The sequence below is a fragment of the Heterodontus francisci genome, chromosome 20 (assembly GCF_036365525.1).
Source record: "Heterodontus francisci isolate sHetFra1 chromosome 20, sHetFra1.hap1, whole genome shotgun sequence".
NCBI lineage: Eukaryota > Metazoa > Chordata > Chondrichthyes > Heterodontiformes > Heterodontidae > Heterodontus > Heterodontus francisci.
Window position 1 is genome coordinate 26,249,311 of NC_090390.1, and position 20,257 is coordinate 26,269,567.

At 43.6% G+C, this 20,257-nt stretch overlaps 1 protein-coding gene across 1 annotated transcript in view; it reads right to left on the reverse strand.

Annotated features, from left to right (window-relative positions):
- Window positions 1-20,257, reverse strand: part of phyhiplb (phytanoyl-CoA 2-hydroxylase interacting protein-like b) — an 86,325-nt gene that overhangs the window by 9,474 nt on the left and 56,594 nt on the right. The window contains exon 3 of the mRNA XM_068052475.1: window positions 7,232-7,406. Coding sequence (XP_067908576.1) covers window positions 7,232-7,406 — 175 coding nt within the window. The remainder of the gene's footprint in view (window positions 1-7,231; window positions 7,407-20,257) is intronic.

Here is a 20,257-nt window from a genome sequence, read left to right on the forward strand (position 1 = left end):
CTTTAAAGTAATAAAATGTCCCAAAGTGCTTCACAGGAGCATCGGAAGCAAGATTTGACACCGAGCTACACAAGACGATATTAGGGCAGATAGACAAAAGCTTGCTCAAAGAGGTAGGTTTTAAGGAACAGATAAAAGGAAGAAAGAGAGGCAGAGAAGCGGAGAAGTGAAAGAATTCCAGAGCTGAAAGTATGGTCGCCGATGGTGCAGCAATTAAAATTGGGATACCCAAGAGGCGAGAATTACAAGAGATATTTTGGAGGGTTGTGGGACTGGAGAAGATTAGAAAGATAGGGAGGGATGAGGCCATGGAAGGATTTGAAAAAAGGATAAGAATTTTAAAATAAAGGCATTGCTTAACCGGCAGCCAGTGTAGGTCGGTGAGCACAGGGCTGATGGGTGAATGGGATTTAGTGCGAGTAAAGTTACAGGCAGCAGTTTTGGATGACCTCAGGTTTATGGAGGAAAGAATGTGGGAGGTTGGCATTTGAATAGTAAAGTCTAGAAGTAACAAATGTATGGATGAGGGTTTCAGCAGCAGATGAGCTGAGGTGAGAGCATGTCAGGTGTTGTTATGGAGTTGGAAATAGGCAGTCTTAGGCAAGATGTGGATATGTGGTTAGGAGCTCATCTCGGCATCAAATATGACACCAAGCTTGTGAACAGTTTGGTTCAGTCTCAGACAGTTGCTAGGGAGAGGGATGGAGTCAGTAGCTAGGGAATGGAATTTGTAGCAAGAACTGAAGACAATGGCTTCAATCTTACCAATATTTAATTGGAGGAAATTTCTCTTCATCCATTGCTAAATGTTGGACAAGCAGTCTGATAATTTAGCAACAGTGGATGAGTCAAGACAGGTGGTGATGAGATAGATCTGAGTGTTGTCAAGATAACATGATATGCCAAATGAGAAACATTAATTCATCGGTTGGAAACTTACATTAAACTTTTATGGAAAAAATCCTACAGTTAACTTTAAAAAAAAGAATGACAACCAAGATGACCACGACAATTTGCATCTGAAATACCAGGAGATCGAATTGGAGACATAAGTCTAACAAGAAGCCCAGCCAGGACAATGCTTTGGTTAACTGAGTAGATTATCCAGATCACCCTCGCTAGTGGGATATTCAAAGCCATCTTGAGGTATTCATGAATTTAGACGTCCCTCCAGGGGGTAAACACTGACAACAACACCTGGAGGGAGGTTTTGAGTTTTAGACTTTGGATCTCACTAAAAACAAAGGGGATTAAGAGAACCATGTGACTGGCTCCCCTGGCTCTGTGAAACTGGGAGTTTTGTTGCACAAAAAGAGACTGAGCGTAATAAAAGCAATATACTGCGGATGCTGGAAATCTGAAATAAAAACAAGAAATGCTGGAAATACTCAGCAGGTCTGGCAGCATCTGTGGAGAGAGAAGCAAAGTTAACGTTTCGGGTCAGTGACCCTTCTTCAGAACTAGCAAATATTAGAAATGTCAAAGGTTATAAAGCGGGGGTGGGGTAAGAGATAACAAAGGAGAAGGTGTAGATTGGTCAAGGTCACGGAATAGCTGACCAGAAGGTCATGGAGCAAAGGCAAACAATATGGTAATGGTGTGTTGAAAGACAAAGCATTAGTACAGATAGGGTGTTAACAGACTGAAAATTGAACAGCAGCAAGTACAAACATGAAAAAAAAAACCAGTGGGTAAGCAAACTGAACAAACTAAGATGAAATAAAATAAACATGCGTAAAAAATGTAAAAAAGAATAACTAAAAATGAAAGTAAAATGGGGAGCCCGTCATGCTCTGAAATTATTGAACCCAATGTTCAGTCCGGCAGGCTGTAGTGTGCCTAATTGTTAAATGAGATGCTGTTCCTCGAGCTTGCATTGATGTTCACTGGAACACTGCAGCAAGCCCAGGATAGAGATGTGAGCATGAGAGGAGGGGGGAGTGTTGAAATGGCAAGCAACCGGAAGCTCAGGGTCCTGCTTGCGGACTGAGCGGAGGTGTTCCGCAAAACAGTCACCCAGTCTGCGTTTGCTCTCCCCAATGTAGAGGAGACCACATTGTGAGCAGCGAATACAGTATATTACATTGAAAGAAGTACAAGTAAATCGCTGCTTCACCTGAAAGAAGTGTTTGGGGCCTGGGATAGTGAGGAGAAAGGAGGTAAATGGGCAGGTATTACACCTCCTGCGATTGCAGGGGAAGGTGCCATGGGAAGGGGACGAGGTGGTGGGGGTAATGGAGGAGTGGACCAGGGTGTCGCGGAGGGAACGATCCCTTCGGCATGCTGACGGGAAGGGAGGGGAAGATGCGTTTGGTAGTCGCATCACGCTGGAGGTGGCGGAAATGGCGGAGGATGATCCTTTGGATATGGAGGCTGATGGGGTGGAAAACGAGGACAAGAGGAACCCTGTCACAGTTCTGGGAGGGAGGGGAAGGGGTGAGGGTAGAGGTGTGGGGAAATGGGCCGGACACGGTTGAGGGCTCTGTCAACAACAGTGGGGGGGAATCCTCAGTTGTGGAAAAAGGAAGAAATATCAGAAGCACTGTCTTGGAAGGTAGCATCATCAGAGCAGATGCGTTGGAGACGGAGAAACTGGGAGAATGGAATGGTGTCCTTCCAGTAGGCAGGGTGTGAAGAAGTATAGTCGAGGCAGCTGTGGGAGTCGGTGGGCTTATAATGGATATTAGTAGACAACCTATCCCCAGAGATGGACACAGAGAAGTCGAGGAAGGGAAGGGAAGTGTCAGAGATGGACAATGTAAAGGTGAGAAAAGGGTGGAAATTGGAAGCAAAGTTGATAAAAGTTTTCCAGTTCGGGGCGGGAGCAGAAAACGGCACCAATACAGTCATCAATGTACCGGAAAAAGAGTTGGGGGAGGGGGCCTGAGTAGGACTGGAACAAAGAACGTTTGACTTATCCCACAAAAAGACAGGCATAACTAGGACCCATGCGGGTACCCATAGCAACACCTTTTACTTGAAGGAAGTGAGTGGAGTTGAAGGAGTTGTTGTTCAATGTGAGAACAAGTTCAGCCAGGTGGAGGAGGGTGGTGGTGGATGGGGACTGGTTGGGCCTCTGTTCAAGGAAGAAGCGGAGAGCCCTCAAACCGTCCTGGTGGGGGATGGAGGCGTAGAGAGATTGGACGTCCATAGTGAAGAGGCGGCGGTTGGGGCCAGGAAACCGGAAATTGTCAAAATAATGTAGGGCATCAGAAGAGTCACGGATGTAGGTGGGAAGAGACTGGACCAGCAGAGAAAAAAGATAGAGTCAAGATAGGAAGAAATAAGTTCAGTGGGGCAGGAGTAGGCAGAAACAATGGGTCTGCGGGGACAGTCCTGTTTGTGGATTTTGGGAAGGAGGTAGAAGCGGGCTGTCCGGGGTTGTGGGACTGAGTGTAACTGAGTGTGCAGCAGCAGATAAGGCGGTGTGCCTCCCTTTCTTTCTCTCTCTCTCTCTCTCCCTCCCTCCCAGAAAACATCAAGTTTGAAAACTGTCTGCCACTGTGGACCCTCCAAGCCTACAGACTGCTACAGCCAGAGACCAGGGGAAGAGAGCCACCTACATCTCTGCCTCCAAGAAAACCCTGAGCAAAGTGGGCCAGCCACAAAGTGCACTTTGGCCAGCCAATGGCTTCAAGAATACAACTCCAGCCTGAAGACCACCGAATCATCCAACCTCAGATTTTGTATTTAACTTTTATTTATTCTGGACTTTAACTCAATCAAAAAACCTACTTTCCACTTTGTAATCTATTTGCGTGTATGTGATCCTCGTGTGAATGTGTAGCATTTTTTTTATTATTTTAGATTGGCTTTAGCTTGTTCAGTATAATAAACTTACCTCTTTCTTGTTTAAACTTAAGAAAACCTGTCCGATTGGTTCTTTCATGATCACATTAAAGATAAAAGGTAAAACACTCACTGATGTGGTAAGCACAATTACTGTTTAAAAGGAATAAATCCTGTTGCGGTCAAATAAAAGGAAGAGCAAGAGGGGCGATTCTGACCCCCACCTCACCTTGGCTGTAACAGTGTCATCCGCATACATGTCAAAACTAATACTGTGTTTTCAGGTGATGTTGCCAAGGGGCAGCATGTGGACTAGAGACTGCAGCGAACCAAGGATAGATCCTTTGGAGGACACCAGAGGCAATAGTGTGAGTCCTGTATCAGCAGCTGTTTTGTCAGATGTTCCAAGAACTGGTAGGCTGCCTAAGAGCAGACAAAGCGGGAAAACCGAGAACAGGGAGAAGGGGAAACCATTCTCTCCATCACCACCCGAAAGTCCCCAGACTCCCATCCCTGTATCCCAGCCCCCTTTCCCCTTTCCACAGTTTCTCTCTCCAACTCGAGCAGCCTTCACCACCCACCACCACGTGCGCAATTCCAGCCCCATCTTCCCCAACGTTATTTCAGCTGCTCCCAGTGGGCACGCAATTTCAGATTTTATTTTACTTATGTTGCATTGATTGTAATTTAATGAAAGAAAGATTGTCTATCTTAAGAACTCAAGGGGCAGAAAACACTGGTGGGAGTTGCTTATAGTACAGCTAACAGTAGTTGTGATGTAAGACCGAGTATAAATCAGGAAATTAGAGGTGCATGTATTAAGATTAATACAGTCATCGTGGGGGACTTTAATCTTCATATAGACTGGACAAACCACATTTGCAGTAATAGAATGGAGGTCAAGTTCCTGGAATGTATACAAGATAGTTTTCTAGACCAGTATGTCAAGCAGCCAACTAGGGAACAGGCTATTTTAGATCTAGTGCTATGCAATGAGAGTTAATTAACCTTTTAGTAAAGGGATCTCTACGGAAGAGTGACCTTAATATGAATTAAGTTTGAGAGTAATTTAGTTAAGTCCAAAACTAGGGTCTTAAATCTAAACAAAGTAAACTACGTGGGCACAAAGAAAGAGTTAGTTAAGGTTGATTGGGAAATTACATTAAAAGATATGATGGAAGACAGCAATGGTTAGCATTCAAATAATACAAATTTGTAACAAATTTTGTTAAGGCTCAAAAACCCCACAGAAAAAGTGGTTCAACTGGTGGCTATTAAGATGAATTAAAGATAGTATTAGATCAAAGGATGAGGCGTTTAATGTCAAAATGAGTTGTAAGCCTGAAGATTGGGAGGATTTTAGAATTCAGCAAAGGAGGACCAAGAAATTGATGAGGAAAGAGAAAACAGAATATGAAAGTAGACTAGCAAGAGACATAACAACAGATTAGAAACATAGACAAGTATATAAATATGAAGAGATTAGTGAAGTAAATATGGGCCCATTAAAGGCAGAGACAGGTGAAATTATAATTGGGAATAAGGAAATAGCAGAGACATAAAAAAAAACTTTGTAATTGCCTTCATGGTAGAAGACACAAAAAACATTCCAGAAATAATGGGGAACCAGGGAACTAATGAGAAAGAGAAAGTTAAAGAAATCAGTATAAGTAAAGAAATAGAACTGGAGAAATTAATGGGACTAAGTGGCAACAAATCCCTGGACCTGACGACCTGCATCCTAGGGTTTTAAAAGAGGTAGCTTCAGAGATAGTGGATGCATTGGTTCTGATCTTCCAGAATTCCTTAGATTCTAGAACTATTCCCAAAGATTGGCAGGTAGCAAACATAACCCTGCAATTTAAGAAAGGAGGATGAAACAAAACAGGGAACTATAGGTCAGTTAGCTTATCAGTAGCAGACAAAATGCTAGAATCTATTATTAGGGATGTGGAAGCAAGGCCATTGGAAAGTCATAATATGATTAAGAAGAATCAACACAGATTTATGAAGGGGAAATTGTGATGGACAAATCTGCTAGTTTTTTGAGGATGTAAGCGTTAAGATGGATTTTCAAAAAGCATTCGATAAGGTGCCACACAAGAGGTTATTACACAAAATTAGGAATCATGGCAGTGGGGGTATTATATTAGCATGGATTGAGGATTGATTAATGGCCAGAAAAAGAGAGCAGGAATAAACGGGACATTTTTAGGTTAGCAAGCGGTAACTGGCAGGGGTACTGCAAGGATCAGTACTTGGGCCTCAGTTATTTGCAATCTAAATTAATGACATGGATGAGGGGACTGAGAGTAACATATCCAAGTTTGCTGATGATACAGAGTTAGGTGGGTAAGTAAGCAGTGAGGAGGATGTTTTGGTCTCCTTACCTAACGAAGGACATCCTTGCCGTAGAGGGAATGTAACAAAGGTTCACTAGATTGATTCCTGGGATGAGGTGATTATCCTATAAGGATATAGTAGACTAGGTCTATATTCCCTGAAGTTTAGAAGAATGAGAGGTGATCTAATTGAAACATATAAAATTCTTAGGGGGATTGATTGAGTAGATGCTGAGAAAATGTTTCCCCACGGCTGGGGAATCTAGGACACAAGGTTACAGTCTCAGAATAAGGAATTGGGTTTTTAGGACTTAGGTGAGGAGAAATTTCTTCACTCAAAGGTTTACGAATCTTTGGAATGCTCCGTACTAGAGCGCTGCGAATGTTCAGTCATTGAGTGTGTTCAAGACAGAAGTTGGTATATTTTTGGGTACTATGGGAATTAAGGGATAGGGGGGATAGTGCAGGAAAGTGGAGTTGAGATAGAAGATCAGTCATGATCTTATTGAATGGCAGAGCAGACTTAAAGGGCCAAATATCCTACTTCAGTTCCTATTTCTTATATACTTCATGATGTTCCTCACTCTGGATGTTTTACAAGCTTCCATCCTTGGAAAATAATCACTAGGACAATGTCATTCCAAGAGTTTGATACTCTCTAAAGCCATCTAAGAAATAGAGGGTCTACCCCAACAATCTCACATTACGCTAATACCCAGACCCAGTTCTCAGTTAATTTTGTTAGACAACCTATGGTGCAAGTTATAGTTACTTAGTAAAGCAGAAAATCTGCACATTCCACAACTGGTAAATTTGTTTGACAATATTTTCCACTGAAGAGTCACAATCAAGGGAGCTAAGAAAATGGACTGAGAATTGGCATTAATGCACTATGGGAGAGGCAAAGATCACATCTCACACAAATGTCAGTGTCACTGTTTCACTGATCCTCCCATAACAAATGACATCAATCTAAAGAAAGATAAAGGAATAGAGATCAATGACAGGATTTTTGCAAGAATTCTATTGTAGTGCTGAAAGGGTTAGAATATTTTTGCTTGAATAGCCTCTTTAAGAAATTCATTTAAATAGCATTTTACCTGCAGTACAGAATTCCACAACTTCACTCCAGTCAGAAACGGTGTAATCTCCATCACCTTGCTTTGAGGCAGTCTGAACGGCCACAGTGTACTCTGTTCTGGGACTCAAGAACCAGTGACCACGCACTGTCATTGGCAGAGGAACTGCTTTTGCCACCAGTTTAGTAGGAACATCCTGCAGAACAAATTGAATTTTATCTCTCAAATGGATCAAGCATTGATATTGCAGATGACACCATGCTCAACATCAAAACTAATATTTTCCCTGAGGCATTCAAGATACAAAAATTTTAAATTCAAAAAAGCTAAAGATTGTTGGAATCCTTCTTTGTCCACAGTGATTGTGCTGGAAAACAGATTATAAATCTGGGGTCATTGAGTATGTCAGACATGGGGAAGTAAGCAGGTATGAGACAATTGAGGTTTCATTCTGACTTTCGATTTGTCTTTGTTTGTCACCCTGCAAGACATGTCAGGGAATCTATCAAGAAACCCTCATATCAGTCCTCCTACTTGTTACGACCAAGGCGGGAGAAATGCAGTTAATTTAGTGCCACTTCTCCACGGGTCACAGCATATTAATAAATTTCCCACTTACCGAAGAATAACCATTTAGAAACTCTATTCGTCCACAGAATAAAGCACACCAACCAGGTTTCTTTAAACAACAACGTTAACTATTTACTGGAAAAAAATAAGTCTTAACTACTAATGAGATAAATCCATATATATGAAAAGTTTATTTCCCTAGCCCTCATGCACACACACAAACATTAAAAAAACAATGGTCAGCCAGGAAAAGAGTTTTGGTTTGCAGTTGTTTCTTAGGAATAGAAGGAATAATAAAATAAGTCAGTTTGTCATGTTCTAGTAGGAAATTCTTTGGTTGGGTGAGGTGTCCCAAAGTCGAACAGTCGGATGCCACTCGAAGTCTCTCCAGGTGAGGTTGATGAACTGTCAGTGATGGGTAGGCATTGAAGGAAATTTGGCTACAGCAGGGTCTTTCAGCAGGGGTGTAGCAACAGGTCTGCTTAGGACTCACAGCAGCAGTATAGCAGTAGAAGCTTTCTTCAGGTTCCAGGATTTCTCAAAACGCAGGAGGAAACAAAAACCACACTGGATGCAGGAATGCTTCAGAGACAGGAGGCAATAGGAATCCGCCACCTTTCAAGAGATTAAAGTTTCCTTTACAGAAAGAGGTCTTTTCTGGGTCTTCCAATTTGATCTCCAGGCAGGTCGGAAACTGAACTTCAAATGCTTGCTCTTTGTCCAACTCACTTGTTTTTAAAAGGGTCCAAAGTGAAAGTAAACCTTCCTGAACCGATCACATGACCAGACAAAGAGTCTCCTCTGTCATTCAAAGTATTGCTGAGATGGTCAAAATCCCCTGTCTGACTTCCTTGAAACTGCTTGTTTTTCCTATTCTTGGACACCTGCAAATAGCTGAAATTTTTGCATGTTGACTTTGTATACAAGTCTATTGAAAATCCTTTTTCAGTTTTTTTTTTAAAAAACACATAGAATTCTAAGATTTTAGCACAAAAATAAAACCTCTTGTAACACACTGAAGGTGATGCAAGTTCCACTCCTCAGGAAACCATTCTAGCATCTATTCCTCAGTCTTCAATGATGCCAGCACTTTACAGTACGCATTGTTACTCACTCTATCCTCCCAAGCACTATCTCAGAGACATTCACCTCACAGGAGGTAGTGAGCCAGAGGAAACTGCACGAGGTTATACATGGTGAGCAGGAGCAACAGTGGTGGCACGAGGAAGAAGTATTGCTAGCCAGAGGGTTGGAAAACGTCATCTATAGGCTGGAGAGCCTGGGGATTTGGAACTCTAGTCCTACACACTTCTTTTCCAGTAACAATATGGATTGGTAATAACAAGGTAGAAATTACAGAAAATTTGAAATCAAATCACAGAATGGTTACAGCACAGAAGAGGGCCCTTTGGCCCATCATGCCTGTGTCAGCTCTCTGCATGTGTAATTTAGCTACTCACATTTTCTGGCCCGTTCCCCTAAGGCCAGTAGTTTTTATCCCTTATTCAATTCGCTTTGAAAGCTACGATTGAATCTGCCTCCACCAAACTCAGGCAGTGCACTCCAGATCCTAACCACTCGCTGCAATCACTTTAAATCTGTGTCCTCCGGTTCTCATGCCTTCTGCCAATGGGAACACTTTCTCTCTATTTACAGTCTACAGTCTAGACCCCTCTGCTTTTAAACACTCCATCAAATCTTCTCTCAACCTTCTCTTCTCTAAGGAGAGCAACCCCAGCTTTGCCAATCTATCCACGCAACTGAGCTCCCTTATCCCTGGAACCATTCTCGTAAGTTTTTTCTGCAGCCTCTAAGCCTTCACATCCTTTCCAAAGAGTGATGCTCAGAATTGGACACAATACTCCAGTTGAGGCTGAACCAGCGTTTTATAAAGGCTCATCATAACTTCCTTGCTTCTGCATTCTATGCCTCTTGTAACGACTGCGGCGGGAGCAACACACTGTCAATTCAGTCCCGTCATTCCACAGGTCACAGCATATTATTAAAGTTTTCCCTCCCAATTGGAAAATAGTCAAATTAAACACTAATAACCCCCGGAATAAAACAGACCAAACCAGGTATCTTTAGACAACAACAAATTAACTATTTATTACAACTAAATCTGAAGCACTATTAAGATGAACCTATGTCTAAAGACCTTATAATTTCTTATTTTAACCTAACTTCCTCATTCACACACATACACTGAAAAATAACAGTAGTTAACTGGTTTTAAAAGTGGTGTTTTTATAAATTAGCTGTTTCTTAAGAATAAATAAATAAGTCTTTGTGGGTTACATTCCTGATGGATGAGGTATTCTAACGTGAAAATGATCAAAGGCTACTCGAAGTCTTCACTTGGATTTGATGAAGCAGTCTTTTTTTTGACAGGCATTCAAACTCTTTGGCTGCAGCCGGCATCAACTGTTCCTTCAGCAATACCAAATGGTCTCTTAAAAGGGTTCTTTCCTCTTTAGGCAATTAATTTGGCCTGTAGCTCCTTGTAGAATTTCTGCTGAGAGAGAATGGACAGCCCTTTTCTCTTCAGTATGCTTCGCTGGAAAGTCTCTCCAAACAAAACTGGTTCAGACTGGTTTTTGCCAGTTTTACACACAGTTAAATGGAAACAGTATACCATGTGACCTCTCTCTTGCTGTTGCCTAGCTAACAAAATGCAGCTGTGGCGCACTGTTCTCAGAAATCTAACTTCTCTCCCTGTCTTAAAGGTGCACTGTTTTTAACACTGATTAGAAGGCACACTGCTTTAATCTGAAGAGAAAAATAACTACAATTCCGTGACTCGATATACAAATCCCAGGATCCCATATGCCTTTTAACCACTTTTTCAACTTGCTTTGCCACCTTCAACAGTGTGACAACATATATCCCCAGGTCTCTCTGTTCCTCCACCCCCTTTATAATTGTACCCTTTAATTTATATTGTCTCTCCTCGTTCTTCCTACCAAAATGTATCACTTCATACTTCTCTGTGTTAGATTGTGTCTACCTATTCCACCCACTTGTCTATTTCCTCTTGAAGTCCATCACTGTCCTTAGTTCACTTACTTCCAAGTTTTGTATCATCTGCAAATTTTGAAATTGTGCCCAAGTCTATGATCAAGAAAAGCAATGGTTCTAGTACTGCCCAGGGGAACATCACTGTTTTTTTTATGCATTCTTGGGATGTGAGCATCGCTGGCAAGACCAGCATTTATTGCCCATTTCTAACTGCCCTTGAGTTGCATGTGGTGTTGGCACACCCACTATGCTGTTAGAGAGGGAGTTCCAGGATTTTGACCCAGTGACAGTGAAGTAACGGTGATATAGTTCCAAGTCAGGATGGTGGGTGACTTGGAGGGGGCTTGTAGGACGTGGTGTTCCCATGTTCTAGGTGATAGAAGGCGTGGGTTTGGAAGGTGCTATCAAAGGAGCCTTAGTGAGTTGCTGCAGTGCATCTTGTAGATGGTACAACTGCTGCCACTGTGTGCTGGTGGTCAATGGAATAAATGATTAAGATGGTGGATGGGGTGCCAATCACGTAGGCTGCTTTGTTCCTGAGTGTTGTTGCAGCTGCACTCATCCAGGCAAGAAAGAGTATTCCATTCCATATGAGTGTACGATAGACTCCCAAATAGTAAGAGGGAGATTGAAGAACAAATATGTAGGCAAATATCTGAGTGCAAAAACTATAGGACAATAATAGTTGGGGATTTCAACTACCCTAATATCAACTGGGATACAAACAGTGTGAACGGCACAGAGGGGACAAAATTCTTGAACTGCTTTAGCCAGCACATAACAAGCCCAACGAGAGGCGGCGCAATTCTAGATTTAGTCTTCGGTAATGAAGCTGGGCAGGTGGATGAAGTAGCAGTGGGTGACCATTTTGGAGATAGTGACCATAATCAGTTAGTTTTAGCATAATCATGGAAAAGAAAAAAGATAAAACAGGAGTAAAAGTTCAAAATTGGGGGAAAGCAAATTTTACAAAACTGAGAGTTAATCTTACAAAAGTATTTATTTATTTTTCATTTAGAGATACAGCACTGAAACAGGCCCTTTGGCCCACCGAGCCTGTGCTGACCAACAACCACCCATTTATACTAATCCTACACTAATCCCATATTCCCTATCACATCCCCCTACGCTACACTAGGGGCAATTTACAATGGCCAATTTACCTATCAACCTGCAAGTCTTTGGCTGTGGGAGGAAACCGGAGCACCTGGCAGAAACCCACGTGGTCACAGGGAGAACTTGCAAACTCCCCACAGGCAGTACCCAGAACTGAACCCGGGTCGCTGGAGCTGTGAGGCTGCGGTGCTAACCCCTGTGCCGCCCCCTGGATACAGCTACTTGAAGGAAAATCAGTGACAAACCAGTGGGAGGTATTCAAAAGCAAGATTCTACAGGCACAGTGTAGGCATATCCCCACAAAGATAAAGGGTGGTACAGCCAAATCTAGAGCCCCCTGGTTATCTAGAAGCTTACAGGTAAGTTAGAGAAGAAAAAGAAAGCTTATGACAATCACAAAAAATGTAATACTTTAGAAAGCCTAGGAGAGTATAGAAAGTGCAGGGGTGAAGTAAAAAAGGAAATCAGAAAAGCAAAGACAGGACATGAAAAATTACTGGCAAGTAAAATCAAGGAAAACCCAAAGATGTTTTATCAGTACATTAAGAGCAAGAGGATAACTAAAGAAAGGGTAGGGCCTATCAGAGATGTACAAGGGAACTTATGTGTGGATGCAGAAGATGTGGACAGGGTTCTTAATGAGTTTTTGTCTCTGTCTTCACAAAGGAGAGGGATGATGCAGACATTGTAGTAAAAGAGGAAGAGTGTGAAATATTAGATGCGATAAGCATAATGAGAGAGTAGGTACTAGAGGGTCTGACATCCTTGAAAATGGATAAATCGCCAGGGCCAGATGGATTGCATCCCAGGTTGTTAAAGGAAGCCAGGGAGGAAATAGGGGGTGCGCTGAGGATCATCTTCAAATCATCACTGGATATGGGTGATACGACCTCCGGATGATTGGAGGTCTGCGAACATGATACCATTGTTTAAAAAGGGTATGAGGGATAGGCCAAATAATTATAGGCCAGTCAGTCTGACCTCGGTGGGCATTAGAATCTATTCTGAGGGACAGGATAAACTGCTACTTAGAAAGGCACGGATTAATCAGGGGTAGTCAGCATGGATTTGTTAAGGGAAGGTCACGTCTTACTGACTTGATTGAGTTTTTTTTGAGGAAGTAACAAGGAGGATTGATGAGGGTAGTGCAGTGGATGTGGTCTACATGGATTTTAGTAAGGCATCTGACAAGGTCCTGCATGGCAGACTGGTCATTAAAATGAAAGCTCATGGAATACAGGGGAATGTGGCAGGTTGGATCCAAAATTGGCTCAGTGACAGGAAGCAAAGGGTAGCAGTCGACGGATGTTTTTGCGAATGGAAGGTGGTTTCCAGTGGCATTCCACAGGGCACATCGTTGGGTCCCTTGCAGTTTGTGGCATATATTAATGATTTGGACTTAAATGTGGGAGGCATGGTTGGGAAATTTGCTGGTGACACAAAAATTGGCTGTGTAGTTGATAGTGAAGAGGATATCTGTAGACTCCAGAAACATATCAATCGTTTGGTTGACTGGATGGAAAAGTGGCAAATGGAATTCAATCCAGAAAAGTGTGAGGTAATGCATTTGGGGAGGGCAAATAAAGCCAGGGAATACACAATAAACAGAGGATATTGCGAGGGGTGGAAGTGAGAGCCCTTGGAGTGCATATCCACAGGTCTCTGAAATGTCAGGACAGGTGGATAGAGTAGTGAAGAAGGCATATGGAATGCTTTCCTTTATTGGCCAAGGTATAGAATAAAAGCAGGAATGTAATGCTTGAACTGTATAAAACGCTGGTTAGGCCACAGCTGGAGTATTGCGTACAGTTCTGTTCACATTACAGAAAGGACATAATTGCTCTGGAGAGAATACAGAGGAGATTTACAAGAATGTTGCCAGGGCTCGAAAGTTGCAGCTTTGAGGAAAGATTGGATCGGATAGGGTTGTTTTCCTTAGAACAGAGTAGGCTGAGGGGTGACTTAATAGAGGTGTACAAAATTATGAGGGGCCTAGATAGAATAGACAGGAAGTACCGGTTTCCCCTAGCGGGGAAGTCAATTACCAGGGGGCACAGATTTAAGGTGATAATTAGAAGGATGAGAGGGGACATGAGGAAAAACTTTTTCACCCAGAGGGTGGTGAGTGTCTGGAATTCACTGCCTGGAACAGTGGTGGAGGCAGAAACCCTCAATTCATTTAAAAGGTACCTGGACATGCACCTGAAGTGCTGTATCCTGCAAGGCTACGGACCAGGTGCTGGAAGGTGGGATTAGATTGGGCAGCTAGTTTTTTCATCCGGCGCAGGCACGATAGGCTGAATGGCCTCCTGCTGTGCTGTAATCTTTCTATGGTTCTATGGATTACCCTCCTAGTTTGTGCCTTGTAGATGGTGGACAGGCTTTGGGGAATCAGGGTGAGTTACTCTCTGCAGAATTCCCAGTCTCCGACCTGCTCTTGTAGCCACATTGTTTATATGGCTGCTTCAGTTAAGTTTCTGGTCAATGGTAATCCTCACGATGTTGATAGTGGGGGATTCAGCGATGATAATGCCATTGAAAGTCAAGGGGAAATGGTTCGATTCCCTATGGCTGGAGATAGTCATGCCTGACACTTGTGTGGCACGAATGTTACTTGCGACTCATCGGCCCAAGCATGAATGTTGCAGGTCTTGCTGCATGAGAGCCTGGACTGCTTCAGACTGAGAGTTGCAAATGGTACAAAACACTGTGCAAATCAGCAGCAAACATCCTCACTTCTGACCTTAGGTTGGAGGGAAGATCATTGATGAAGCAGCTGAAGATGCCTTGGACACTACCCTGAGGAATGCCTGCAGCGATGGCCTGTGGCTGAGAGCATTGGCCTCCAACAACACCTTCATTTGTGCTTGGCATGGCTCGAACCAGTGGAGAGTTTCCTCCTGGATTCGCATGGACTTCAATTTTGCTAGAGCTCCTTGATGCCACACTCAATCAAATACTGTCAAGGGCAGTCACTCTCACTTCATCTCTGGAATTTGTCACTGGCAAGGCCAGCATTTGTTTCCCATCCCTAATTTCCCTTGACAACTGAGTGGCTTGCTAGGCCATTTCAGAGGGCAGTTAAGAGTTAACCACATTGCTGTGGGTCTGGAGTCACATGTAGGCCAGACCAGATAAGGACAGCAGATTTCCTTCCCTAAAGGACATCAGTGAACCAGATGGGTTTTTATGACAATCGATGATAGTTTCATGGCACCGTTACTAAGACGAGCTTTCAATTCCAGATTTTTTGTTAATTAATTGAATTTAAATTCCACCAGCTGCTGTGGTGAAATTTGAACCCGTATTCCCAGGGCATTAGCATGGGCCCCTGGATTACTAGTTTAGTGACATTACCACTACGCCACCATTCATTTCTCCATGCTCGGACCAAGACTGTAATGAGGTCTGGAGCAGAGTGGCCCTGGCGGAAACCAAACTGAGCATTAGTGAGCAGGTTGTTGCTGAGTAAGTGCTATTTGACAGCACTGTCGATGACACCTTCCATCACTTTGCTGATGATTGAGATGACTGATTGGATGGTAATTTTCCAGATTGAATTTGCCCTGCTTTTTGAGGACAGAAAATACCTGGGTAAGCTTCTACATTGTTGGGTAGATGCCAGTGTTGTAGCTGTACTGGAACAGCTTGGCTAAGGGTGTGGCTAGTTCTGAAGCACAAGTCTTCAGTACTACCGCAGAGATGTTGTCAGGGCCCATAGCCTTTGCTGTATCCAGTGTGAACAGTCATTTCTTGATATCATGTGGCATGAATTGAATTGTCTAAGACTGGCATCTCTGATGGTGCGGACCTCAGGAGAAGGACGAGATAGATCATCCACTCAGCACTTCTGGCTGAAGATGGTTGCAAATGCTTCTTTTGTACTGATATGCTGGGTTCTGCCATCATTGAGAATGTTGAAGATTTTGGAGCCTACTCCTCCTGTTAATGTTTAATTTCCCACCACCATTCATGACTGGATGTGGCAGGAGTGCAGAGCTTTGATCTGATCTGTTGGTTGTGGGATCACTTAGCTCTGTCTATTGCACGCTGCTTCCACTGATTAGCATGCATGTAGTCCTGTGTTGTAGCTTCACTAAGTTGGCACCTCATTTTTAGGTGTGCCTGCTGCTCCTAGCATGCTCTCCTACACTCCTCAATGAACCTGGCTTAATGGTAATGGTAGAGTAAGGGATATGCCAGGCCATGAGGTTACAGATTGTGTTTGAATATACTTCTGCTTCTGCGCTGTATAGCCTCATGGATGTCCAGTTTTCAGCTGATAGATCTGTTCTGAGTGTATCCAATTGACATGGTGGTAGTGCTGCACAACACAATGGAGGGTATTCTCATCATAAAGACTGGACTTTGTCTCCTCAAGGACAGAGAGGTGGTCACTCCTACCAATAATGTCATGGACAGATGCATCTGCGACAGGTAGATTGGTGAGGACAAGGTCAAGTAGGTTTGTCCCTCGTGTTCGTTCACGAACCGCCTGCCACAGGCCTAATCTGGCAGATATGTCCTTCAGAAGACGGCCAGCTCAGTCAGTAGTGGTGCCACCGAGCCACTCATGGTGACGGGCATTGAAGTCCCCCAACCAGAGTACATTCTATGTCCTTGCTACTTCTTGCTTCTTCCAAGTAGTGTTCAACATAGAGGTGTACTGATTCATCAGCTGAGGGAGGGCAGTAGGTGGTAATCAGCAGGTTTCCTTGCCCATGTTTGACCTAGTGCCATGAGACTTCATGGGTCCGGAATCAATGTTGAGGACTCCCAGGGTACTCCCTCTTGACTATATACCACTGTGCCACCACCTCAGGTGAGTCTGTCCTGTCGAAACAGGACATACCCAGGGATGGTGATGGAGGAGTTTGGAATATTAGCTGTAAGGTATGATCCAGTGAGTATGACTATATCAGGCTGTTGCTTGACTAGTCTGTTGAACAGCTCTCCCAATTTTGGCACAAGTCCCCAGATGTTAGTGAAAGGAGTACTTTGCGAGGTTGACTGGGCCAGGTGTACCTTTGTCGTTTCCAATGCCCAGGCCAGTGCCAGGTTGTCCATCTGGTTTTATTCTTATTCAACTTTTCTGTTGTGGTTTGATGTAACTGATTGCTCGCTAGGCTATTCCAGAGGGCAGTTAATTGTTGTGGGTTTGGAGTTGCTTGTAGGTCAGACAAGGTAAGGATGGCAGATTTCCTCCCCTGAAGGACATGAGTGAACAGATGGGGTTTTACAACATACCAGTAGTTTCATGATTATTAATGAGGCTAGCATTTTAGTCATAGAGTCATAGAGTTATACAGCATAAACAGGCCCTTCAGCCCATCGTGTCTGTGCCAGCCATCAAGCACCTAACTATTCTAATCCCATTTTGCAGCACTTGGCCCGTACCCTTGTATGTTATGGCATTTCAAGTGCTCATTCAAATACTTCTTAAATGTTGTGAGGGTTCCTGCCTCTACCAGTGTTTCAGGCAGTGCGTTCCAGATTCCAACCACCCTCTGGGTGAAATTTCTTTTCCTCAAATCCCCTCTAAACCTCCTGCCCCTTACCTTAAGTCTGTGCCCCCTGGTTATTGACCCCTCCGCTAAGGGAAAAAGTTTCTTCCTATCTAACCTATCAATGCCCCTCATAATATTGTATACCTCAATCACATCTCCCTTCAGCCTTCTCTGCTCCAAGGAAAACAACCCTAGCTTTTTCAATTATTCTTCATAGCTGAAATGCTCCAGACCAGGCAACATCCTGGTGAATCACCTCTGCACCCTCTCCAGTTCAATCACATCCTTCTTATAGTGTGATTCCCAGAACTGTACACAGTACTCCAGCTGTGGCCTAACTAGCGTTTTATACAGCTCCATCATGACCTCCCTGCTCTTAGATTCTATACCTCGGCTAATAAAGGCAAGTATCCCATATGCCTTCCTAACCACCTTATCTACCTGTGCTGCTGCCTTCAGTGATCTATGGACAAGTACACCAAGGCCCCTTTGACCCTCTGTACTTCCTAGGGTCCTACCATCCATTGTATGTACCCTTGCCTTGTTAGTCCTTCCAAAATGCATCACCTCACACTTCTCAGGATTAAATTCCATTTGCCACAGCTCCGCTCATCTTACCAGCCCATCTATCGTCCTGTTAGTCCAGATTTTATTAATTATTTGAATTCAAAGTCCCCCAGTTGCTTTGGTGGGATCTGAACTCATGTCTCCGGAGCATTAATTCAGGTGTCTGGATTACTAGTCTGTATACCTTCCTTCTGTCCGGAAAACAGCCATTCACCACTAATTCTCTGTTTTCTGTCACTCAGCCAACTTTCTACCCATGCTGCCACTACCCCATTTATTCCATGGGCTTCAACTTTGCCGGCAAGTCTACCATGTGGCACTTTATCAGGCACCTTTTGTAAGTCCATATACAGCACATCAACTACGTTACCTTCATCAAAACTCTCTGTTATCTCATCAAGAAACTCAGTCAAGTTGGTTAAACATGATTTGCCTTTAACAAATCTGTGCTGGCTTTCCTTAATTCATCCACACTTGTCCAAGCAACTGTTAATTTTGGCCCAGATCATCATTTCCAAAAGTTTTCCCATCACCAAGGTTAAACTGACTGGCCTGCAGTTTCTGGGCTTATCCTTACACCCTTTTTTGAACAGGAGTGTAAACATTTGCAGTTCTCCAGTCCTCTGGAACCACCCGTATCTAAGAGTGATTGGAAAATTGTGCCTGCCAATACTTGACTCCACTTTACCCAGGGCAGATCAGTTCTCAACCCACAAAAATTGGCCTCCACCAATTAAGTATTTTTACTCTAGATTGCTCCTCGTCCTTTTCCACAGCTAACTTAAACGTTATGATACGATCACTGTTTCCTAATCGTTCCCCTATTGACCGTTAATCCACTTCATCTATCTCATTCCATAGTACCAGATCCAGCAATGCCTCCTTCCTTATTGGGCCAAAGATGTACTGCTTAAATTCAAAGAACAAACAAAGAACAGTACAGCACAAGAACAGGCCATTCGGCCCTCCTTGCCTGCGCTGATCATGATGCCTATCTAAACTAAACCCTTCTGCACTTCCGGGGTCCGGTAGTCCTCTATTCCCATCCTATTCACGTATTTGTCAAGATGCCTCTTAAACGTCGCTATCGTACCTGCTTCCACCACCTCCCCTGGCAGCAAGTTCCAGGCACTCACCACCCTCTGTTTAAAGAACTTGCCTCGCACATCCCCTCTAAACTTCGCCCCTTGCACCATAAACCTATGCCCCTAGTAACTGACTCTTACACCCTGGGAAAAAGCTTCTGACTATCCACTCTGTCCATGCCACTCATAACTTTGTAAACCTCTATCAGGTCGCCCCTCCACCTCCGTCATTCCAGTGAAAACAATCTGAGCTTATCCAACCTCTCCTCATAGCTAATACCCTCCAGACCAGGCAACATCCTGGTAAATCACTTCTGTACCCTCTCCAAAGCCTCCACATCCTTCGGGTAGCGTGGCGACCAGAATTGTACGCAATATTCCAGGTATGGCCTAACTAAGGTTCTGTACAGTTGCAGCATGACTTGCCAATTTTTATACTCAATGCCCCGACTGATGAAGGCAAGCATGCCGTATGCCTTCTTGACTACCTTATCCACCTGCGTTGCCACTTTCAGTGATCTGTGGACCTGTACGCCCAGATCTCTCTGCCTGTCAATACTCCTAAGGGTTCTGCCATTTACTGTATACTTCCCACCTGTATTAGACCTTCCAAAATGCATTACCTCACATTTGTCTGGATTAAACTCCATTTGCCATTTCTCCGCCCATGTCTCCAACTGATCTATATCCTGCTGTATCCTCTGATAATCCTCATCACTATCCACAACTCCACCAACCTCTGTGTCGTCCGCAAACTTACCAATCAGACCAGCTACATTTTCCTCCAAATCATTTATATATACTATAAACAGCAAAGGTCCCAGCACTGATCCCTGCGGAGCACCACTAGTCACAGCCCTCCTTGCAGAAAAGCACCGTTCCACTGCTTCTGTCTTCTATGACCGAGCCAGTTCTGTATCCATCTTGCCAGCTCACCTCTGATCTCGTGTGACTTCACCTTTTGTACCAGTCTGCCATGAGGGACCTTGTCAAAGGCTTTACTGAAGTCCAAGTAGACAACATCCACTACCCTTCCTTCATCAATCATCTTCGTCACTTCCTCAAAAAACCCGATCAAGTTAATGAGACACGACCTCCCCTTCACAAAACCATGCTGCCTCTCACTAATAAGTCCACTTGTTTCCAAATGGGAGTAAATCCTGTCCCGAAGAATCCTCTCCAAT